General features: G+C 42.8%; 1 protein-coding gene across 3 annotated transcripts in view; it reads left to right on the forward strand.

Annotated features, from left to right (window-relative positions):
- Positions 1-987: 987 nt before the first annotated feature.
- The window catches only part of LOC115157024 (zinc finger SWIM domain-containing protein 5), a 59,185-nt gene continuing 34,811 nt past the window's right edge, over positions 988-25,361 (forward strand). The window contains exon 1 of one of the 3 annotated variants that reach the window (XM_029704882.1): positions 988-1,525. In XM_029704882.1, the coding sequence (XP_029560742.1) occupies positions 1,027-1,525 (499 nt within the window). In that variant the 5' untranslated portion in view covers positions 988-1,026. The remainder of the gene's footprint in view (positions 1,526-25,361) is intronic. The other 2 variants (XM_029704880.1, XM_029704881.1) reach the window with 2 other exon arrangements.

Here is a 25,361-nt window from a genome sequence, read left to right on the forward strand (position 1 = left end):
AATTCACCAGATCTGACACCTAATGAGTATTTTGAGGATATATATTTGCTGCATTGGAAACAATGGCATTTATTCTCCAAGTAAATGGTGTAAATTTGATTTGCAATTCAGTGCTTGTAATACATCTCAAAGAAAGATACTTATTAGTTAAATAGGTCTATATAGCATAGGCAGGGAAGAGATTTCACTACTGGATGTGTTCATTTTATTTCCATAATGTCACGTTTATTTCAAAACATTCTTTATGATTTATTGGACACTAATGTGGTTATTTTGGTTGTTATTCCTAATCTGAATATATAGACCAAGGTTGAAGTTGAGGTGAGCATGATGTGTCTGTCTTGTTGCAGACTACACACAGAGAGATTATACAGCAACCAAACCAACCACAGACTACGCGCTGGGTCCGGTTTATGAACTCAGTCAGAGTGTCAGTTTACTGTTGAGAGTTAGAAAAGTATAAATACACAGGGTGCAAGTTCGGAATTTGCTAGTGCATCAGCAGTTGTCCAGTTGTTATGTTAGTCACCCAATTAGCAAATGTCAGCTAATTATTTGAAATTGCTAGGTTAGGTCGTCTAGCCAGCTATCTAAATCTTGTAGTAGGCCTATTTGTTACCAAATTACCAACCGGGCATACAGGGCATGTGCTCAGGGGCCCTAAACCTCCAGGGGGCCCCATTGCTTTTGTTAGTCACTCTCCAACAGATATCATATGAACATGGCATAAGTCATGGGAAAATGTGTAGAATTGCAGGAAATTAGCTTCAAAACTTTCTCACCATGGCAAAAATGATAGAATCTCGCCTAGGGCCCGCAGAAGGCTAGAGGCGGCACTACACACACACACACCAAGAGGCCGGTAGCGGTGGCGCGTTGTCAGTGCAGTATCGCGATTGGGGAGTGTTTGTTATTGGTGGTGACGTATACACCCCCTCAACCCCACTCCCTCCTCTCCCGTTGTGCAGTGTCTCATTTGTGCAATTCTGAAGCTGGTCGTCTGTTCTCAGTGTTTATCTGGACGTCATGGCGGAGGGACGTGGAGAGCTACCGCCTCAGCCACCACTTCATCTATCTTTACCCCCGGCCAGCAAGCGACCGTGCTTGCGCCCGGCTCCCCGAGGGCCTGGTCCGGGGCCTGGTCCGGGTTTTCCGAACTCTCGGTTTCGCTGCCCGGAATCTCTGTTGGACTGTGCCGCGAAGGCTGTAGCGGAGAAATGGGCCTTTGAGAGGGTGGAGGAGCGCTTCGAGCGGATCCCAGAGCCAGTACAGCGCCGTATAGTGTACTGGTCCTTTCCGAGGAACGAAAGGGAAATATGTATGTATTCATCGTTTCAATGCCGCGTCGCAGGCGAAGAGGGTCCGGCGGTGGGCACGGTGGCTCCCGCTGGATCCGGGTCTGTCCCCGGAGGGGTCACCAATACGACGGCCGCCGCCGGGGCAGCGGGCACCGGAGATGGACTGCCTTTCCGCCGAGGCATACGGCTTTTGGAGACTGGTTGTGTGGAAAATGTCTTACAAGTCGGTAAGTGGAACAAACGCAGCACTTTGCCCTTGTCCCGCTTCTCCTCTTAAACAGCTTTTCACATGAATCTGTTCCAGCTAACTCGGTCAAGGAAGGGTGGGATGGCTTCTAGGAATTATAAGTTTTTCCATACAAACAAAACTATTGAAAACCTGGTCTATGTTGATGCAATTTTAGCATACGCCAATATTAATTTGGTTCGGATCGAATTAAGTGAGCAGAATGATCTACATTCGATTTGAAAAATCAGATGTCTGGCTAGGCTACTCTGTTTCAGTGGGAAGCAGGATACGTTGGTCTGTATCAGTTTAGCTGTTTATAAATTAAAGGTCTGTCAGTTGAGGAGCCTTTATTGTAGCCGTTTGTTCAAATGTGACACTGGCTTTACGCACACGAACTGAGACAAAGTATACTTTCCATAGCCTCAATATAGCGTTGAGTCGATTGAGCCGACCCAGCTATGTGTTGGCAACATTTAGCACTTTTTGTTCGTCGTCTAGGGCTACAGTATGGAAGGCTAAGCTTTCCGTGCGCCGGACTGGCCGCTGAGGGGATCTAACACACGCGAATAAAATAGATCTCAATTAGTCCGTTTTACATGTTTATTCTTTTACAACTCGATTGTGTCTTTTTGATAGATAAACGGTAGTTTGTGTTAGATAAAGGCGGTTATTGGGTATCTTATTATAATTAAGCCAACATAAGCCGCTTTGATCCAAATCCTATATCTTTTGTTTATTTTCTAGTTGGACAAGACAAAGGACTCGTATCCAATCTAGTATGGACATTTTTTTTTGCAATGTTAACCAATCATCGAACGCACGTTTGGAAGTATTAAAATAGATCCGGATGCCTTATATTTTATAAAATCATATTAGTGCTGGGAAAATGTGTTTCGGGGTAGCTCCTCCGCTACACAATAGCTTTCCAGTTGAGATGATCAATATCGGTCTCGCATTTCCAATGCGATCACTACAAAATAGCCACCACTGAGGGTTATTTTAGACCAAGGGACACTTCAGATGCTCCTCTCTCCAACGAAATATTGTTTTATTCATGCATCTGCCACCATAAAATGTTAGACTTATCAACTCGTCATTATCTAAACCAATGGAGGGTTTGATTAACTTTTGTTTGGGGCTAGGAGCCAGATAAACATCCCGGCAACTGGAAACGGAATAGGCCTAGAACACGTTTTTATAGGTTACAGCGAAGACTGGGTTATTGGCCTATGTGGAAATGCTTTGATTTCATATTGTTTCTGTACAATATTACTTGAAAAGAATAAAGCACACCATATTAATATTATATTCTAAAAACATGATGATAAATCCCAAAGTTCAGTAAGGCGTAAGGAAATATGATAGCATGTGGAAATATAAAATCCACATGAATTATGCAGATATGTGTACGACAAGAGACAGCCAATTTGTGAACTCAAGTGATTTCGCTATGGAAATGTGTGGCTGAGTATGAAAAAAACAACCAACATCAGCACAGTGGAGTCTGAGTTGTCCCTTGAAATATAGGCTGTAATGTGCCTCAAAAGAGACACTTACCAGAGTTAGCCGTAAATAATGTACTTTCCCTCCGGGTCAATACAGGCCTGTGTTTACCTTTTTATGAGCAAAATGGAAAGCAGGTAAATGTTCACAGATGGGTCCCTGAGATTTCTATAAAGTAGAAATGAAATAGTTTTCTGCCTTTTTTTTGTGGATCTTGTCTCTCCAACCTTATATTAGTTTAAAAAAGAATACGGTACATTAACTTTGTTTACACCACCAAGCCGTTCTACGAAGTGCATACATTCCTATGGTATAAACCAGCTACAGATGAGGGTTGCTTGTGCCTTCAAAATATTTAGGATCGTTTTCTACTTGCTCTCTGTGACTGCCAGAACTAACCAGCTCCCTGTATCTTAACCATGCTGTGGGATTTTTAATTTAGAGGGTTCTGCCTGGTGCTCCAGGTCAGCCTCAGCCTGCAAAGCAGATGGGATGTTTATAAACTAACAGCTTATATGAAGCTGTGGAGAAACCCATGGAACATGTCATCTTTGGGAATGCAGCCCGTTTATGTTCTACCTGTTTGGTATACTCAGTGAGTCTAGATTCGACGACTGGCACTTCTTCCTTTATTGTTTCATAGTTCAGACAGAGCATTCCTCTCCTAGTCATCCAAAACCTTGTTACCTGCCTTGAGACGTTTAGCCAACTGTCAGAACAGAACAGGAACAGGCCTGTTGCTAGCTCTCTCTCTCTCTCTATTGCCTCATGTCTGGATGGGCCCACCACTTCTTTTCACCAGAATTGTAATTCACATGCTGCAACAGTAAGCCCAAAAGTCCTTACTCAGCACTTTTTATTTGTGTCAATGGGGGCAAACTCATCTGCAGTCAGGACAGTTGGCATGCAGTGGCTCATAAATAAATTCAGTGTTTGGATTGTTGAAATTAATTAGTATAGGTGCGTAATCAGTTGAAGACAAGAATACCAGTTTGGCCCAGATATATGCCTTTGTCTGGTGTGCTTAACTGTAAAGTTCCTTATTGCATGTGAACTCATCACATTGCACATATTAGCCTGTGCTCATAATCTACTCAGGGCTTTAGTCATAATTAGAATAATCAAAGCTAGTTGTGTTTGTGTATAATCCCCCCATCCCCCACACATGCCCAGCAGTCTCCTCATTGCCAGGCAGAATCTTATAAAGTCCTCAGAGAGGTTCCAACTTTGAGTCAGGCTTCAGGATTATTGGGTCATGCTTTGTTACCCAGCTGTAGAAAAAGCCCTTGTTCACAGAAGGGGGAGGAGGAGGGTCTGTGTGTGTGGTGGGGGGGATTGTTATAAACATGGTCCTCTCTCTACCTCACCACGTTGTTTCATAAAGCTGTAATAGGTCCCTCTCTTTGAAGCTTCACTGACTTCCACTAGAGACGAAGCCATGCTTATGCTGGATTATGCAATTTAGCTCTTGAGATTCCTGTGACAATGTTTGGGGGGGGGGGTTCAAGTCATGTGGGGCTTCTGCTATGAAGAGAGGGTTTAAGGGTGGCGGGTAGCCTAGCGGTTAAGACTGTTGGGCCTGTTGGGTTTGAATCCCTGAGCAGACTAGGTGAAAAACAATCTGTCTGTGCCCTTGAGCAAGGCACTTAACCTCTCTAGGGTAGGTGGGACGAAATCGTCCCACCTACTCAACAGCCAGTGGAATCCCGTGGCGCGTTATTCAAATACCTTAGAAATGCTATTACTTCAATTTCTCAAACATATGACTATTTTACACCATTTTAAAGACAAGACTCTCGTTAATCTAACCACACTGTCCGATTTCAAAAAGGCTTTACAACGAAAGCAAAACATTAGATTATGTCAGCAGAGTACCCAGCCAGAAATAATCAGACACCCATTTTTCAAGCTAGCATATAATGTCACATAAACCCAAACCACAGCTAAATGCAACACTAACCTTTGATGATCTTCATCAGATGACAATCCTAGGACATTATGTTATACAATACATGCATGTTTTGTTCAACGAAGTTCATATTTATATCAAAAAACAGATTTTTACATTAGCATGTGACGTTCAGAACTAGCATACCCACCGCAAACTTACGGTGAATTTACTAAATTACTCACGATAAACGTTCACAAAAAACATAATTATTTTAAGAATTATAGATACAGAACTCCTCTATGCACTCGATATGTCCGATTTTAAAATAGCTTTTCGGTGAAAGCACATTTTGCAATATTCTGAGTAGATAGCCCAGCCATCACGGGCTAGCTATTTAGACACCCACCAAGTTTAGCCCTCACCAAAGTCAGATTTACTATAAGAAAAATGTGATTACCTTTGCTGTTCTTTGTCAGAATGCACTCTTAGGACTTCAATAACAAATGTTGGTTTGGTTCAAAATAATCCATAGTTATGTTCAAATATCCTCTGTTTTGTTCGTGCGTTCAAGACACTATCCGAAGGGTAAACAAGGGTGACGCGCCCGACGCGTTTCGTGACAAAAAAAATCTAAATATTCCATTACCGTACTTAGAAGCATGTCAACCACTGTTTAAAATCAATTTTTATGCCATTTTTCTCGTAAAAAAGCGATAATATTCCGACCGGGAAACCCTGTTTTAGTTCAAAGACAGAGAAAATAAAAACATGGGGTCGCCTCGTGCACGCGCCTCAGTCTCATTGTACTCTGATCGACCACTTACCAAAGGCGCTAATGTTTTTCAGCCAGGGGCTCCAAAGACATCATTCCACTTTTTCCCGCCTTCTGAGAGCCTATGGGAGCCGTAGGAAGTTTCACGTTACAGCAGAGATCCTCAGTTTTCAATGAAGAGAGTGAAGAAGCCCAAGAAATTGTCAGACAGGCCACTTCCTGTAAGGAATCTTCTCAGGTTTTTGCCTGCCATATGAGTTCTGTTATACTCACAGACACCATTCAAACAGTTCTATTCTAGTTTCTGGGCAGTAGTAATAACCAGATTAAATCGGGTACGTTTTTTATCCGGCCGTGCAAATACTGCTCCCTACCCCCAACAGGTTAACCCTAGTTGCTCCTGTAAGTCGCTCTGGATAAGGGTGTCTGCTAAATGACTAAAATGTAAGTAAAAGGAAGTGATTGAGCTCAGCCAGGTCCATTCCTAGTCATCGATGATGTACCTCAGCCATGAGTCAAACAGGAGTCACCCACCTCTTGTGTGGAAGGGTGCGGGCCTAGTACGATCATGCCTTTTTGTTTTTCCGTCTTGGCATCTCATTTGTAATACCTGTATTGTGGAAGGCATTTTTGGGTGTTTTGGGGTTTCGTTAGAAATGACACATGGCAAAATAAGTTGCGTTTCAACTAGATGATGCCATGTTAATGCTGCGGACTCACTAAACACATGTTTCGTTTGTAAATTATGTCTGAGTGTTGGAGCGTGCCCCTGGCTATCCGTAAAAAAATAAAAAATAAATTATGCCATCTGGTTTGCTTTATATAAGGAATTTGAAATTATTTACACTTACTTTTGATACTTTAGTATATTTAAAACCAAATACTTTTAGACTTGTACTCAAGTAGTATTTTACTGGGTTACTCACTTTTACTTGAGTCATTTTCTATTATGGTATCTTTACTTTTACTCAAGTATACTTTTTCCACCATTGCAATCATCTGATCAACATATGCTACTGCATGCTGCCTATTAATAAGGTGGTAACAAGTCCATTCGGTGTGTGTTTTTTGTCATATTGACAACTGATAATAATAGGCTACTTCAATGTACATGTAGGCCTAATGAAAAATAATATAGCAACTCGTATTTAAATGACGCCGTTTAGCCTGCACATATTTTACAGCATGTCAACATTGCCTCGTTGCTCAAATGGTTTGTTTGCAAGTGATTTCCATTTTTCTAATGGTTGTCAAGTCCTTTGAGTCTTGTTTTACTGTGCTCATCTCTTTGTCTGTTCTGTGCAACTATTTGCAAATTGCAATGAATCAGTAAAACAATGTTATCATAACCGGCCAAAAGTGATCACACCAATGCACTTTCTCTCCTCAACTTTCCCTGACAGTTCATTTGCTGTAGGCCTTTTTTAAATTCAGCAAGAGCAAGTCTGCTCCACTATCAGGGCCGGCGTTATGGGCGGGGCCTGGCCCGCCCTACCGGACCTCCTTGCCCGTCCAAATAAATATAGAAATATTTATCATTTATTTGACCGAGACGCATGCCGACAAAGATTCATCAATCTCAGATTTAAGCATCCAAGTGAGCGAAACAGTGCCCCTCTGTCTCAGTATGTGTAGACCACAGGAGGTTGGTGGCACCTGAATTGGGGAGGACAGGGTTGTGGTAATGGCTGGAGTGGTATAAGTGGAATGGTATCAAACACAATAAACATGGATTCCATGTGTTTGATGCCATTCCATTCCCTCCGCTCCAACCATTATGAGCTGTCCTCCCCTCCTCAGCCTCCACTGGTGTAGACCACGTATTGTATCTGATGCTGTCTGGACAAAAAGAGTATGGCATGTCATACTTTTTCTGGCCAGACAGCATCAGATACATGGGCCACTTATAGTAAGACAAAGGGGTGCTGTTTTGCTCTCCAGTTTCAGCAGAGAGGAAGAGACGAAGCGAGAGAACCCACTTTTGCCTAAATCTGTCTGAATAAGCACAATGCGTTTCTATGGGCATAATATGCAGACCTAAGCTTGTCGCCTGCATTCTCGGCTTTGGAACAATGACTCACATTGTTAGGGAGGAGACATGATCACCTTATCATTATATACAGATCTCTGGTTTCAGGCACTTGCGAATAAAAAAGGAAAGTTGGCAGGTGAACAATGCACTGTTCGGATGCTGGCTTCCCCTATAGTATATTGATGTTTTGCCAAAATGTATATAATAATTACTTAATAAAATCATTCAAAATACTTTACCAGAGAGTTTGACTTGGCCACAGAGGACCATTTAGCTTATTAAAAAAACATAGCTGTGGATTGTTTCAAATCACAACTGCATAGTCCTATGCCTATTTGTCAAGCCAGCTTTAGGGACAACGCCTGTGGTAACAGGCCTAGTTGATTACTGAGTTGCGTCTGTCAGTAAAAAGCATTTAAAATGTGTGAAGATAATGTATCTTGAGTATAATTTAAAATGTTAAATTCGTGCATGCGCATGCGTGGTCCTGTGGAAAAAACGGGTCTGCTTATAGAAATCAATACTCTTCCAACTGATTTTGTTCTGGCTCTGTCCACTATTGATTAGCCCTAGGCCTACATTTCTAGACAAGAAAATGATTATTTCTACCTGGGCTACAACAACACAGTGCAATGAGAAATGTATTATTGTTAACAAGTGAGTACACAATTATTGTCTATAGGCTGTAAACTGCTAGCCTGGCTGACTCACAACCCATGTGACTACATAGCGAGGCTGTTGTTAGCAAGACTAGTAAACTGCAGTGATATAGGCTAATTTGAATAAACGCTCAAACATCCTGTTTTGTTTCATGCCGAAATAACTGCATAGCCTACAGCCTAGGCCTGATTATGCAAGTATTTGGATCAGTTTGGGTCTATTCTCGATAGTTTAGTAGGTCCAGAAAGGTACATTAGCAGCCCACTCATGGTGTATTTTGTCAGGATGTAGCCTTTCAGTGTTAAGACAGGCAGCCTACTATAGGCTTCTCCTTTCCGACTCCCGGCCCGTTGTTAACTTCTTACATCTAGCGGAACTCCTCGCCAATATCCAATATCCTCAAAAATGCAATAATTTCAATTTTTCAAACATTCGACTATTTTACACCATTTTAAAGATAAGACTCTCGTTAATCTAACCACATTGTCCGATTTCAAAAAGGCTTTACAGCGAAAGCAAAACATTAGATTATGGTAGGAGAGTACGTAGCCAAAAATAATCACACATCCATTTTCCAAGCAAGCATATAATGTCACATAAACCCAAACCACAGCTAAATGAAGCACTAACCTTTGATGATCTTCATCAGATGACACTCCTAGGACATTATGTTATACAATACATGCATGTTTTATTCAATCAAGTTCATATTTATATCAAAAACCACCTTTTTACATTGGCGTGTGATGTTCAGAAAATGTATTCCCACCGAAAACTTCCGGTGAATTTACTAAATTACTCATCATAAACGTTGACAAAATACATAACAATTATTTTAAGAATTATAGATACAAAACTCCTTTATGCAATCGCTATGTCAGATTTTAAAATAGCTTTTCGGCAAAAGCACATTTTGCAATATTTGGGTACGTTTTTCATCCGGCCGTGAAAATACTGCCCCCTATAGCAAAGAGGTTAATGCTGTAGCCTATTTTACATTCCGCAAGCAAGAGTGAATTTGTCCTCCAATAGGCTCTCAGTGAATAAAATATGTGGAAATAAGTGTCCAACAAGCTTTTGTACTCTGTTTTTTACTGGGACTGCACAAGATTTAAGTGGAATAGCCTAGGCGGTGGAGAGGCCAGTTGTGTAATTGCGCAACAGAACAATGAAAACAGACAGACTCGAGACGTATAGCCTAACAGGCTGACTACACCGCTCGCGTTGCGTGCGCGTAGGAAAATAAATTAAGAAATCTATGTTATTCAATTATTGCACCCACACTGCTCACGCGCGCCAACGAGCGTCTGTGTTGCCAAGGGCTAAAATAGAAATCAGTTCTATTTCTGACGCAGATCGCGCTGCAAGTCCTGTCTCTCCCATCTCTCATTGGTTTATAGAAGCAGGTACCACGTGCCATCTCCTCATTGGTTATATCCAAATGGGTGACTGAAAGACGAACGAGGTCAGTGGCAGTAATGCACCTAATTTATGAAAGTTGCCAATCGCAATATAAAGTCAGGAGAAGAAAAATCCTGGAAGGAAGAGAGATGACTAGTAACGATTCGGTTGACCGTTTTATGTGTGGAGAGTAGAGTAGAGGACCTTGTGCATTTCAGGTAAAATAACAACTCAACGTTTATATCCCAGGACAAATTAGCTAGCAACAGCAAGCTAGCTAAATAGGACAAATTAGCTAGCAAGTGCAAGCTAACTAGCTAAATTGCCATACATTTTTTATGTTTTTCGACCTGTCCACAAATTAATATAATTGGTTCAGAGTTTGTTTTAATATTTTAACCTGCGCGTCGTGATCGCGTTTGGCGTGGGGGGACAAAATATATTTATGCACGATGGCGCATAAATAAGTAGAAGTTAGAAGCGTATGCATATTAACCCATCCATTTATGAAGAGAATATATCTGTCAATTTACACTGTGAAAAAAAAGTGAAAGTGATAAGATAGGCTACCTATGATTTCGTTATGTACACTCCAGTCCCCGGGCACGCAGCTCGAAAAGCTAGTTTTTTAGGGACAATAAATGTATCCTACCTAGGCTACAACAACACAATATAATGCAGAATGTTATTGTTTTCAAGGGAGTACAAAACTCTAGTCTGTAAACCACAGGGAATGGCCTATGTCATTTGAATAACCGCTCATAAGCCCGGCGTTTTGAATGCATATTCATTTAGAAATAACTGCATCTAGCCAGCCTGATTGGGCAGTCATTTGGATCAGTTATGATTCTTTTTATCGTCAATTTAGCCTACAAGGTCCAGGCACATTAGCAGGCCAGTAATATGGTTTGTTTAGTCAGGATCTATCGGATAACAGAAACATGCTAATGCAGGGATTTCTAGTGGCACACATATGAATTATGACAATGTGAGTGTGCGGAGGAAGTGGTTATAAAAGCGTTTGAAAATGAGGCGGATATTTCTGAAGGTCTTTGTCTTAAGAGTGGTAACTCTCATTGTGGTCTTTGTATTCTAGGTCAAATATTACCTCAGAACCTATACAAGTTTTTAAAAAGGGACCACAAGTTCTGCTCCGTCTCTCATCGCCCAGACAGATAATATTTATTCAAGACAATTAATTCCATGCCTGCAAGCCTTAAAGAAAATCAGTCAAACAGATCTTCTCTTCACACTTATTAGAACTCTCAGGTTTGAAGGGCACAGCCATTAAAATCCTTTTCTGTCTCTATCAAAGGAGAGAAATTAATTTGGTCAGGGGAAGGGAGCGGTGGGGCTTAAGTATGCAAAAGGATTAATCAGGGGAGAGTACAAAATGCTCCTTCTGATAAAGCAAGGTGAACACATACACACATACACACAGGCTCTATAGTTGCTAGGCCAACACAATGTTGCTGTAAAGTTGTGGGAATGTGTTATATAAGCTTTAGTGACTGACCCTGAGGACAGACCTTGTAAAGAGGAGCCATGCTGACTGACTGTATGTATAGCCATGCTTCTTCCTCTCATGTGCCACATGTATTCAGATCTAGTCCCCAGTTGCTGTTGCTTGTTTTCATGTTTACACTGGAACAAGATGCTAACCAGCTACAACACCATTCGCATTCCACCCCTCTCATCTAACATGTGTTGTCTGTAGGGGTTTCATAACAATGATTTACCTTGGGTTCGGTGCATTCTCAAATACTGAAAATCAATGTGACTTTGCCCCCTTTGCATTTGTTGCCTGCCTCCTGCCCAGCAATACCTTCTGATTGATTTGACTTTATCAGTAATACACACTGCTCAGCCCAGGTCCCACACTTTTACAGACCTGACTTGTGGAAGAATATGCTGCTTGTTCTACAGGGAGATAATGGGTTTATTCATTCCACTGTCTATCACTGATCTCTAGCTTCCACCATATTGATAGGTTGGGCCCAGTGGTAATGTTTAGCTTCCTCCTCCTCTCCGTTCCCTGGCTGGCGCCGAGGGCCCCATGCACATACCTGGTGGTGTGTCATGTGCGTCTGTCACTAACCGTTCTGCCTTTTATCCGTGTTTTATTGGAGCTAACAACTTTCCGTAGCACACACATACACTGTTCCCTGGTCAAACCCATAACACAGGGTCAAGGAGAATGACTGCAAAAGTTAGTTCCTATTGAAGTCATCATGCGTCAGTGTTGGGATATCCTGTTAGTCCTCACACCAGCAGGTATATATTATACAGTTGTAATCACAAGGTGCTGCTGCTGCAATGTGACTTATTGTGGCCAGCTTGGAGATTATTATTACAGAGCTAATACTGATTGTTGGGGTGGGATTGGCGTCCGGCTTCTGTCTTTGGATTCCTCATGTCTTACTCATTGTTAGAAAAAAGGTTTGGACCAAATCGGATGTTAGGTACTATATTTATAGGAATCCTATAAATGTAAAATGATCGATTTAGGTGCAATACTTTCAAATTAATTTCTAAGAGATCAAATGTATATTTCAACAAAATAATGTTGCAGGAATGCTAATCTTATCTGTTCCTAACCACAGAAACAATTTCAAAACAATCTGAGATGGTGGGGGTCGAAATCCTCTTTCTTGTGCTTTTAGAGGTGGAACGTCTCTGAAAAGATTTGTCATGGGTCCTCGGATCCTGAAAAATGTCTACAGCTGCACCATTGAGAGCATGCATCACAGGTTGGTATGGCAACTGCTTGGCATCCAACCGCAAGGTGCTACAGAAGGTAATACGGACAATCCAGAACATCACTGGGGCCAAGCTCCCTGCCATCCAGGACCTTTATACCTGGTTGTGACAGAGGAAAGCCCTAAAAATGGTCAAAGACTCCAGCCACCCAAGTCGTAAACTGTTATCGCTGCTACTGCATGTCAATCAGTACCGAGGCACCAAGTCTGGAACCAACAGGACCCTGAACAGCTTTTACCCCTAAGCCTTAAGACTGTTAAATAGTTAGTCTATCTATTTTGTTAACTATCTGCATTGAACCTTTTTGTACAACCTTTTTTTGACTCATCATGCTGCTGCTACTGTTTACTATCGGTCATTTTATTCCTAGCTATATGTACACATCTACCACAATGATCTCATACCCCTGCACATTAACACGGTACTGGTACCCCTTGTATATAGCCATGTTATCGTTACTTGGTTTACTTTTCTATTGTTTTGCTATTTTATTTCTCTTTGCAATGTTGGGAAGGGTCCGTAAGCATTTCACTGTTAGTCTACACCTGCTGTTTACCAAGAATGTGAAAAATAAAATGTAATTTGATTTGAAATACAAACGATCACCAGGGGTAATAAAAAGGCCATGGAAAGAGAAGGCAAATCAGCCCAAGGAATGGAAAAAGTGGTTGGGATACACAAATTGAATAGAGAGTAGGGAGAGATCATCAATCAACCCATATCCTGGGCTACTAAAAGATTGTGTGAAGCCAAGCAAAAACTCCTCCGACTTCCCTTCTGTCAAAGTCTTCAAATTTAGAGAGAGTGGCATCGGCACTGGGATGTAACATAAAACTTGGAGAGGAGGAAATGCAGCCACAGAGCAACCAGCCTCTTCCATACAAGCCTTATATCCAGCTGAGTTTTTGTGTGCTGGGAGTTGTGGCCAGTTCACATGGAAACTTAATTTTCTCCATCTGGACTGCAGGGAAGGCTAATGTGTTGATGAAGGGGTCAAATATCCTGCCAGAGGGTAGAAACAGGAGAAAGGGAGAGACTAAGAAAGAATGAGAGCGAGGCCTCTGTGGCAGTCAGTTATGTGTGAAACATTATGCACATTTCTAATGGGGAGACTCAGATTGTTGTTAAGATGTTTTGACTATGTAAAAATGCTCTCTTACACAGTAGATGCTCCTCTTTTTGCTTGCTGGTCAAGTGACCAGTCTTTTTGCTTGCTGGTCAAGTGACCAGTCTTTTTGCTTGCTGGTCAAGTGACCAGTCTTTTTGCTTGCTGGTCAAGTGACCAGTCTGGCATTGATCAAATCAAATATAATTGTATTTGTCACAAGCGCCAAATACAACAGATACAGTGAAATGCTTACTTACAAGCCCTTAACCAACAATGCAGTTTATCGAAAAATACGTGTTCGGTAAAAAATAAGCTGGAGGAAGTAAGAAATAAAAATAACAAATTAAAGAGCAGCAGTAAAATAACAGTAGTGTGGCTATATACACGGGTACTGGTACAGAGTCAATGTGCAGGGGCACAGATTAGTCGAGGTAATATGTACAGTTGCAGTCGGAAATGTACATACACCTTAGCCAAATACATTTCAACTCACTTTTTCACAGTTGCTGACATTTAATCCTGGTAAAAATTCCCTGTTTTAGGTCAGTTATTTTAAGAATGTGAAATGTCAGAATAATAGTAGAGAGTGACTTATTTCAGCTTTTATTTCTTTCATCACATTCCCAGTGGGTCAGAAGTTTACATACACTCAATTAGTATTTGGTAGCATTGCCTTTAAATTGTTGAACTTGGGTCAAATGTTTTGGATAGCCTCCCACAAGCTTCCCATAATAAGTTGGGTGAATTTTGGCCCATTCCTCCTGACAGAGCTGGTGTAACCGAGTCAGGTTTGTAGGCCTCCTTGCTCGCACACACATTTTTCAGTTCTGCCCACAAATTTGCTATGGGATTGAGGTCAGGGCATTGTGATGGCCACTCCAATACCTTGACTTTGTTGTCCTTAAGCCATTTTGCCACAACTTTGGAAGTATGCTTGGGGTCATTGTCCATTTGGAAGACCCATTTGCGACCAAGCTTTAACTTCCTGACTGATGTTGCTTCAATATATCTACATAATTTTCCTTCCTCATGATGCTATTTATTTTGTGAAGTGCACCAGTCTCTCCTGCAACAAAGCACCCCCACAACATGATGCTGCCACCCCCGTGCTTCACAGTTGGGATGGTGTTCTTGGCTTGCAAGACTCCCCCTATTTCCTACAAACGTAACGATGGTCATTATGGCCAAATAGTTCTATTTTTGTTACATCAGACCAGAGGACATTTCTCCAAACATTGTCCCCATGGGCAGTTGCAAACCGTAGTCTGGCTTTTTTTATGGCGGTTTTGGAGCAGTGGCTTCTTCCTTGCTGAGCGGCCTTTCAGGTTATGTCAATATAGGACTTGTTTTACTGTGGATATAGAAACTTTTGTACCTGTTTCCTCCAGAATCTTCACAAGGTCCTTTGCTGTTGTTCTGGGATTGGTTTACATTTTTCGCACCAAAGTACGTTCATCTCTAGGAGACAGAGCGTGTCTCCTTCCTGAGCGGTATGATGGCTGCGTGGTCCCATGCTGTTTATACTTGCGTACTATTGTTTGTACAGATGAAGGTGGTACCTTCAGGCATTTGGAAATTGCTCTCAAGAATGAACCAGACTTGTGGAGGTCTACAATGTTTTTTCTGAGGTCTTGGCTGATTTCTTTTGATTTTCCCATGATGTCAAGCAAAGAGGCACAGAGTTTAAAGGTAGGCCTTGAAATACATCCACAGGTACACCTCCAATAGGCTAATTGACATCATTTGAGTTAAAGAGAAGCTTCTAAAGCCATGACATCATTTTCTGGAATTTTCCAAGCTGTTTAAAGGCACAGTCAACTTAGTGTATGTAAACTTCTGACCCACTGGAATTGTGATACAGTGAATTATAAGTGAAATAATCTGTCTATAAACAATTGTTGGAAAAATTACTTGTGTCATGCACGAAGTAGATGTCCTAACCGACTTGCCAACACCTATAGTTTGTTAACAAGACATTTGTGGAGTGGTTGAAAAACGACTTTTATTGACTCCAACCTAAGTGTATGTAAACTTCCGACTTCAACTGTACATGTTGGTAGAGTTAAAGTGACTGCATAGATAATAAACAGAGTAGCAGCAGTGTAAAAGAGGGGTCTGGGTAGCCCTTTGATTAGCTGTTCAGGAGTTTTATGGCTTGGGGTGTAGACGCTGTTAAGAAGCCCTTTGGACCTAAACTTGGCGCTCCAGTACTGCTTGCCGTGCGGTAGCAGAGAACAGTCTGTGACTAGGGTGGCTGGAGTCTTTGACAATTTTTAGGGCCTTCCTCTGACCGCCTGGTATAGAGGTCCTGGATGGCAGGGAAGCTTGGCCCCAGTGATGTACTGGGCTGTAAGCACTACCCTCTGTAGTGCCTTGCAGTCGGAGGCCGAGCAGTTACCATACCAGGCAGTGACGCAACCAGTCAGGATGCTCTCTGGTGCAGTTGTTGAACTTTTTGAGGATCTGAGGACTCATGACAAATCTTTTAGATTTGGCTTTGTCGTACCATCTTCATGACTGTCTTGGTGTGTTTGGACCATGATAGTTTGTTGGTAATGTGGACACCAAGCTCTCAACCTGCTCCACTACAGTCCTGTCGATGAGAATGGGGGCATGCTCGGTCTTCCTTTTCCTGTCGTCCACGATGAGCTCCTTTGTTTTGCTCACATTGAGGAGTGGTTGTTGTCCTGTCACCACACTGCCAGGTCTCTGACCTCCACCCTATATGCTGTATCATCATTGTCCGTGATCAGGCCTACCACTGTGTCGTCGGCAAACGTAATGATGGTGTTGGAGTCGTGCCTGGCCATGCAGTCGTGGGTGAACAGGGAGTACAGGAGGGGACTGAGCACACACCCCTGATTCCCCGTGTTGAGGATCAGTGTGGCAGATGTGTTGTTACCTACCCTTACCACCCGGGGGTGGCCCGTCAGGAAGTCCAGGATCCAGTTGCAGAGGGAGGTGTTTAGTCCCAAGGTCCTGAGCTTTGAGGGTACTATGGTGTTGAAAGCTGAGCTGTAGTCATTGAATAGCATTCTCACATAAGTGTTGCTTTTGTCCAGGTGGGAAAGGGCAGTGTGGAGTGCAATAGACATTGCATCATCTGTGGATCTGTTGGGGCGGTATGAAAATTGGAGTGGGTCTAGGGTTTGTGGGATGATGGTGTTGATGTGAGCCATGACCAGCCTTTCAAAACACTTCATGGCTACAGACATGAATGCTACCGTCGGTAGTCATTTAGGCAGGTTACCTTCGCTTCCTTGGGCACAGAGACTGTGGTGGTCTGCTTGAAACATGTTGGTATTACAGACTTAATCAGGGAGAGGTTGAAAATGTCAGTGAAGACACTTGCCAGTTGGTCAGTCCATGTTCAGAGTACACGTCCTGGTAATCCGTCTGGCCCTGCGGCCTTGAATGTTGACCTGTTTAAAGGTCTTACTCACATCGGCTGTGGAGAGCGTGATCACCGTCGTCCGGATCACCGAGGGATCATTTTGAGGCGGTGCACTTCAAGATCCTTTCTTCATTTTATTGACATAAAAATGTAATTTCTCTTCAGACAATATTTTCCAGTGTTTCATTGAATTAATGGGCTGTTTTAACAGCTCTGAATATTGATGTAAACTAAACGATTCAACCACGGCACGTCTCTACTATAACATTCATTGTATATCCACAAAGTGGAGGTCGCATTTGCACACATTTTGTTCTTTCGAAGCAACTTGATGACCTTTTTTCTGTCTGGGATATGTCCTGTAATTGCTGTCCATATAAATGTTAGAGTATGGCCTTGTCTCCGTACTGCTCTAGAGACTGAGGCGCCGCCCCAAATGGGACCCTATAGTGCACTACTTTTTACCATAGTGCACTATATAGTGAATAGTGTGCCATTTGGGGTGCAGCCTGGGATGAGATTGCAAGATTGAGCATCAAGGATTTTCTGAGCCAATTAGATTTGGCCTTTTAACTCTGTCCATTATAGCTGTGTTTGGTCACCATTGTTTGTTCTGTGTCGAACAGCAAATGTCAATGTCACGGACCTAGGGCCGTTACAGTGGTAACTCTTCAACCTTTCCATAGAAATGAAACAATTTCCCCCCCAGACCTGAAAGGCAATGGGTAATGCTATTTGTAGTCATTTGAACAGATATTGGTCAGAAAGTCCGTTTCACTTATCAAAAACCGGCAGTTACTATTGCGATGGTCACGTGTTGCACAGGAGGCCTTGACAATGGGGTGCTGTTACTATAAGCAAGACAGTAACTGCAGCCCATAGCTCCTCATTGTGGAGCACGTTAGCATGACGTTCTGTTAAGCCATTTCCAGTTGTCATGGAAAATGTCTATTAGCTTCTTCAGCGTTACAATTGCTGATAGTTAAGCGAGCGGGAATAAAAAGACTGCGGATTCCACCTCTGTTGTCTTGTGTCTTAATGGTCATTTGTCCAAGCCGACTGTGTCCTCTCTGAGTTCATAGGTGTTCATGTAAGTGAGGTCTTATTATTGTCATAGAGCATTAGGGTCTGCTAGCAACTCTATTTATAAACACAAAGAAACAGAAATGACACAATCACCACAGCCGATACATGCCCACACCTGTCCATTAACAAATACGCAGTAACTCTACGCCAGCATCGCTCAATAGTCAGTTATTAGGCCTACACCAGAGACGGGGGAGTGAATATCTAGCTCTAAGTTATTCAAAGCAGTTAAAACCAGTCCCTGTTTTTGCATTGAAAAATTGTACTCCCTGTTAAATATTGATAGCCTCCTCAAGCTAAAGCCTGGCTAAGTAGAAATGGTGCATAATTGTATTGTGGGGCTGCTACTCATTACTCAGGCTTGTCTATTAAATGAACACAATATAAATACCAATTGCTCTGGTCTCTCTTCTCTCCTCTCTCTCCTTCTGCCTACCGGCTCTCTTTTTCAATATGGGCTAATGACAGGGCTGCGTTTCCCTGCAGTGGTTCTGCTGATACGGCCCATTAGGCACTTGGTTCTCACAGCCAGGCAGCTGAATGAACAGATGACTGCAGGAAAAAGGGGTGGAGGGTTGAGGAGGAGGGGTAAGGGGGAAAAAAGAACTGAAAGGCAAATATGAAAGGCAGAGTAAATAAGCAACCTGTCACCTCCCCCACCAGTCGTGACAAAAAAAGCTACGGCACCCCAGCGAAGGAAGCTGGCGTCAGAGACACCTCATTAGTCTCCCACAGCCCTGACTGACACACTGCATGCCACGGGGAGAGAGGGCGAGGGGACACGCAAACATGCAGAGAGAGAGAGAGAGAGGGGACACGGACAGAAACAGCCAGTACGCCTCTTGCCCTACCCTGCAACATGATTAATGTGGGCAACAGCCGCGGGGCTGTGGGCTGCATCTGAACCCCTAGCCCCCACGCTCTCTTTCACAGCCCCCTAACCCCAAGCTGCACCTCCTCCTCCTCCCCTCCAACATCCCAGCTTTCCCCGGTCGCTCGGCTCACTAACAAAGGTGGTGCCACTGAAGACGCAGTATGGAATTGTAATCCAATATGGCCTCTGACTGCAGCCTAGCTGCCCTGCATTAAAAGGAGACGGAGGTGGAAGTCACTGGTTGTGTATGAATGGCATCCTATTCCCTACATAGTGCACATATATGGTTCTGGTCAAAAGTAGTGCACTTTAATAGGGAATAAGGTGCAATTTCAGAAACAGCCATTGGCTTGGCTCAGTTCACCTCCCGTTCCCCCCACAAATACCGTGAAACCAAACCACAAGGTTGGCTGTTTAAATTGAGCTCAGGAAGTATAGTGACTCCTCTGGACGTTTATAAATGGTACTGGTACTCCCCTGTCATTATACCAAACTGGTACTTGAGAACATTCCCCCTCTGCTCCCAATGTGTGCCTAGTTTCCTGTCCTACATTTGACACTGAATTTCCAGAGTGTCTGCGCTGCACAGAAGTCATGTATGTGGAGTAAGGGGGGTAGACAACCATGGATAGTCCTGGTCTGCCTGCCCAGCGCTGCTGATGGCCAGAGGGGAAGGGGAAGGGGGGCGACCCACCCGGGTGAGTGTGTGTTTGAATGGAGGGATTCTGGTATATGTCATGGTCTAACAGGATCAGGCTACCCCCCCACACACACACACACACACTACCACCACCTCACTCCCTAAGCCTCTTTTTCTTAGCGTAGTGGTATTATGAAAAGCACTAGCAGTGGAGATGATGATATTGGTGTTTTATAAGCAAGGTTGTAAAGAAAGTTATACTACATACACCTTGAACCCTAGTTATTAGTTGACTGGTAAGGTTTAGGCCTAGTAGAAATGTGCTACGCCCATTGCATACAATACTGACCGTCTCTGGTCTCATGATGTCAGAAGTGCTGAGCAAGCCCTGCCACAACGACAGACTAGCCAATCATTCATCAGCTACACTCCACAGGTGCTTATTTAAATTAGAAATATGGATGTTCCTGGTAATAACTACCATTTAGTAGCTACTCACAGCTGTAGAAACATTTGAACAATGAGGCCACGCAGCCGTTTTAATCAATGGTGCCATGTGAGCACCGAGTGTAAGTAGCTAGCTAAATACAGTGGTCCAACTTGTTCCGTTGACACTTGCTGTGGTGGGTTTGAGGGTAGAAGAGAAGCGATATCTTCTTATCTGACTCCCCCTTACCCATCTATTTTCATCCCCATGCAGTCCCAAACTCTATCCCTCCACCACCACTTTTGATTTTAAATTCAAATTTTTACTTAGTTTAATTTTGCCTCAAAAGAGGGAGAGGGGCGCGCTAAGCACTTTTTGTGCTGCGGCAGCAGAAAGAAGCAGCCAGTGTGCGTCTGGAAAATGTAAATCAGTGTTGAAAGTGTTGTGCGTTATCTTGGGGATGAAACTGCCTGCTGCAACAATAGGATTAAAGCACAACGGATGAAAGAAGCAATTAAACACCATCTGATAAGATTACCTCAGAAAGGCACTTTATTTCTGAGGTTCCACCTCTTCTTATAAGGTGTTCCACATCCTCTTGAGCCATAGTGGTCGCGGGGAGAGTTTCTGACAGGTAAGACACATGTCTTGATGAAAGGACCAGGCTGTGAGCTCGGGAACGTATTTCATACTATAGTAATGCAGTGATCAAGAGAATACATGAATGTAAATTCACACACCAATCATTTACCCTTTCTCTGAGTTCCTCTGATGCTGTGGAGGCCAGATCAGAACCTTCAATGCTAGTGTGTGTGTGTGCCACTGCTTGCGTGTGTGTTTTAGAATTGTTCTGCAATCTCTTACCTTTATGTCCAAGTGAAAAACCATTACTTTGACTTAAATGTGATATTAGTCCTCATGGAAACCTATACAGAGAACATTTCAGAATGATACTTTTCTATGGCGGTACATTCTGTACATCGAGGTGATCCATCTGGGTATGCATTGAAGCAGCCCCATACACATTTTTGTTTTCATCAACAGTAAGTGGTGGATTACCCTAGAGCCACACAATGGCTGGCTAATGAAAGGCTATGGCTTTGGCCTTGCTCATCACACACACACAACTAAACCTGGCTGAAAACAGGTGTTCCTCCATGACCGATCGTGGCTGCATGGGGCTGGGGGGAAGAGTTTTCACACTGACGGAGGGGGAAAAAAACAATTTTAGCTAATATTCATGACTGCTACCTTTCATCGTTTTTCATCTCTTGATTCTGGGGGCTGTGAAAAGAAAGGAGGAAAAAAGAGGGGAAAAAGAAACCTCAGCAAGTAAATCAGTGGGTGATTGAAGAGGCCTATCCTGGATAATTCCGTTTGATTGGAGACTCAGGCTCTCATTACTGGCCCTGCCCAACAGGGAGAGGAGAAGGAAGGCCCATGCCTAAATGCCCGGCAGACCGCTTCTCTCTCTCGCTCTGCTATACCCGGCTGCCCTCACCCTGGCCCCTTTGTCCTCTCCTTGGCTTCCTCCCCTCATCACCACAGTATTCTGTCCATCACGACTGGGCTCTGACATTAGAGTTAGCAGGAATACACTTCCGCATGCATCCTGATGGTAGAGCTCACCACGGGCACAATAGTTGCAGTTAGAGTTGATTTTAGGGTTTGTTTTCAGTTCTTTCCTGCTTCCAGAAAGAAATGTTTCCGTCTTTTTTTCAGTGAACAGCATTTTGACCATCTTAACGGAAGCCATGCATATTGAAGTGTGACTTTTTCTGTGGTTGTCTGGTGATTTCGTCTCACCTGGTGCTTACTTAATCTGTTTCTCCATCTACTTTTGTCCTATTTGTCACACAAACCCATACACTTGAGGAAACAGGCTATTATGCTCCATTTTGAGTAGATTATCTCTTCATCACATTCAACTTGCATTAACACGCTCAACAACAAGCAAAACAACAACACATCTGCAAATCTAATTATGGCTAATCCAGTCTTATTTTAGTGTGGTGTCCTTTTGTGTATCAGAACAGTCATCCTCCAATGGCAACTGATGTGCCTCTAGGCTGGTCCAGTATTACAGCTCAAATAGCTGTGATGACTGAGGCTTTGAAAGTTAAGTTGTGCCATGCTATCCACTCCTGGAACAAAAGCAGTCATGCTGGGAACTCCCCCAGGGAACTCAGTCTGCAGTCTGGGGTCAATAGTGGAGCTTAGTGGGGGAGACCTTGAACTATCATCAGACGTTCTCAATTGTCAAGTCCTGCACCTTCCTTCCTCCCTCCCTGGGTTTCTGTCAAGTCCAACATATTTGGGCCAGCCAGCCAAACACCTAGCTAACTGTGGTACTAACCTTGCCTTTTCTTGAACAAATGTAGTTATTGCTACTGGAAACGGCCTTGTGAAATAGAATAGCGTTTGTCTGTTGCTAGGTGCTTTTGCTAGGTCACTATTAGTGAAAAGAGGGCTGTCCTGCTACTGCTAGCCTTGGCAATGTGATTCAAGGCTTGAAGAATGCATTTGACATAGACTACAACCAGCTCACACAGTTGAAGTTGGAAGTTTAAATACACCTTTGCCAAAAACATTTCAACTTAGTTTTTCATCATTCCTGGCATTTTATCCTCGTAAAATTCTCTGTCTTAGGTCAGTTAGGATCACCACTTTTATTTTAAGAATGTGAAATGTCAGAATAATAGTAGAGTGATTTATTTCAGCTTTTTATTTTTTTCATCACATTCCTGGTGGTTCAGAAGTTGACATACACTCAATTAGTATTTGGTAGCATTGCCTTTAAATTGTTTAACTTGGGTCAAACGTTTCGGCAAGCCTTCCACAAGCTTCCCACGATAAGTTGGGTGAATTTTGGCCCATTCCTCCTGACAGAGCGGGTGTAACTGAGTCAGATTTGTAGGCCTCCTTGCTCGCATGTACTTTTTCAGTTCTGCCCACAAATATTCTACAGGTTTGAGGTCAGGGCTTTGTGATGGCCACTCCATTGCCTTGACTTTGTTGTCCTAAAGCCATTTTGCCAAGACTTTGGAAGTATGCTTGGGGTCATCGGCCATTTGGAAGACCCATTTGCGATCAAACTTTAACTTCCTGACTGATGTTGAAACTGATGATGTAATTTTCCTTCCTCATGATGCAATTTATTTTGTGAAGTGCACCAGTCCCTCCTGCAGCAAAGCACCCCCACAACATGATGCTGCTTCACAGTTGGGATGGTGTTCTTCGGCTTGCAAGCCTCCCCCTTTTTCCTCCAAACGTAACGATGGTCATTATGGCCAAATGGTTATATTTTTGTTTCATCAGACCAGAGGGCATTTCTCCAAACATTGTCCCCTTGTGCAGTTGCAAACCGTAGTCTGGCTTTTTTATGGCGGTTTTGGAGCAGTGTCTTCTTCCTTGCTGAGCGACCTTTCAGGTCAGGTTATGTCGATATAGGACTCGTTTTACTGTGGATATAGATACTTTTGTACCCATTTCCTCCAGAATCTTCAAAAGGTCCTTGGCTGTTGTTCTGGGATTGATTTGCATTTTTCGCACCAAAGTATGTTCATCTCTAGGAGACAGAGCGTGTCTCCTTCCTGAGCGGTATGATGGCTGCGTGGTCCCATGGTGTTTATACTTGCGTACTATTGTTTGTACAGATGAGCGTGGTGCCTTCAGGCGTTTGGAAATTGCTCTCAAGGATGAACCAGACTTGTGGAGGTCTACAATTATTTTTCTGAGGTCTTGGCTGCTTTCCTTTGATTTTCCCATGATGTCAAGAAAAGAGGCACTGAGTTTGAAGGTAGGCCTTGAAATACATCCACAGGTACACCTCCAATTGACTCAAATGATGTCAATTAGCCTATCAGAAGCTTCTAAAGCCATGACATCATTTTCTGGAATTTTCCAAGCTGTTTAAAGGCACAGTCAACTTGGTGTATGTAAACTTCTGACCCACTGGAATTGTGATACAGTGAAATAATCTGTCTGTAAACAATTGTTGGAAAAATGACTTGTCATGCACGAAGTAGATGTCCTAACTGACTTGCCAAAACTATAGTTTGTTAACAAGAAATTTGTGGTGGTTGAAAAACAAGATTGAATGACTCCAACCTAAGTGTATGTAAACTTCCGCATTCAACTGTATCTCCATTCAGTACCACTGTCTGACCGTGGACACTAGTCCAGGAGGCTATATCTGAGCTTCAAGTAAGACAAAGCTAATGTGTGAGTTAATCTCTCAACCTCTTTTATTCCTAGTAGTCTTCCTGGTCATGTCTGTCTAGGGAAAAGGGGTTTTCCCTGCCTGTCTCCCTGCTCTCCCTCGGGTCCTCACTTCCAATAGAGGTTAAAGCCGCCTCAAATGGTGCACATGTGTGATAAACACTCCCCGAGCTTTGAAGTCAATTGAGCTCCTACAATGGCCGCCTGCTTCTCAAATTCCCCTAGTTTGAAAACCGAGAAACCTCTTTTGTACATCAGGCAGCCTTTGTGCCGACCCCTAATTCAAAGTATGTAGTTTCACACCAGTTCTGGAACACTGGATTCCTATTATAGTAATGTCAATGGGTTATATCATACAGTTCCTTCAGAAAGTATTCATACTTGACTTATTTCACATTTTGTTGTTACAGCCTAAATTAAATTGCTTTGTTTCTCACCCATCTACACACACTACCCCACAATGACAAAGTCAAAACATGTTTTTACAAATTTATTGAAAAATGAAATATCTCCTTTACGTAAGTATTCACACCCCTGAGTCAATGCTTTGTAGAAGCACCTTTTGCTGTGATTACAGCTGTGAGTCTTTCTGGGTAGGTCTCTAAGAGCTTTTCAGACCTGGATTGCGCAACATTTGCCCACTTTTTATTATTTTCTAAATTCTTCAAGCTCTGTCAAATTGGTTGTTGAGCATTGTTAGACAGATCTTATCATAGATTTTCAAGTATACTGTACACAAATATAACCTCAACATGTAAAGTGCTGGTCCCATGTTTCATGAACTGAAATTAAAGATCACAGAAATGTTCCATACTCACAAAAAGCTTTTTTGTTTGCACAAATTTCTTTACATCTCTGTTAGTGAGCATTTCTTGTTTTCCAAGATAATCCATCCACCTGACAGGTGTGGCATATCAAGAAGGTGATTAAACAGCATTATCATTACACAGGTCTCACAACCGCAGAACAAGTGTATAGCCCCTGAGTGGCGCAGCGGTCTAAGGCACTGCATCTCAGTGCTAGAGGCGTCACTAGAGACACCCTGGTTCAAATCCAGGCTGTATC

The sequence above is a fragment of the Salmo trutta genome, chromosome 21, assembly GCF_901001165.1.
Source record: "Salmo trutta chromosome 21, fSalTru1.1, whole genome shotgun sequence".
Lineage (NCBI taxonomy): Eukaryota > Metazoa > Chordata > Actinopteri > Salmoniformes > Salmonidae > Salmo > Salmo trutta.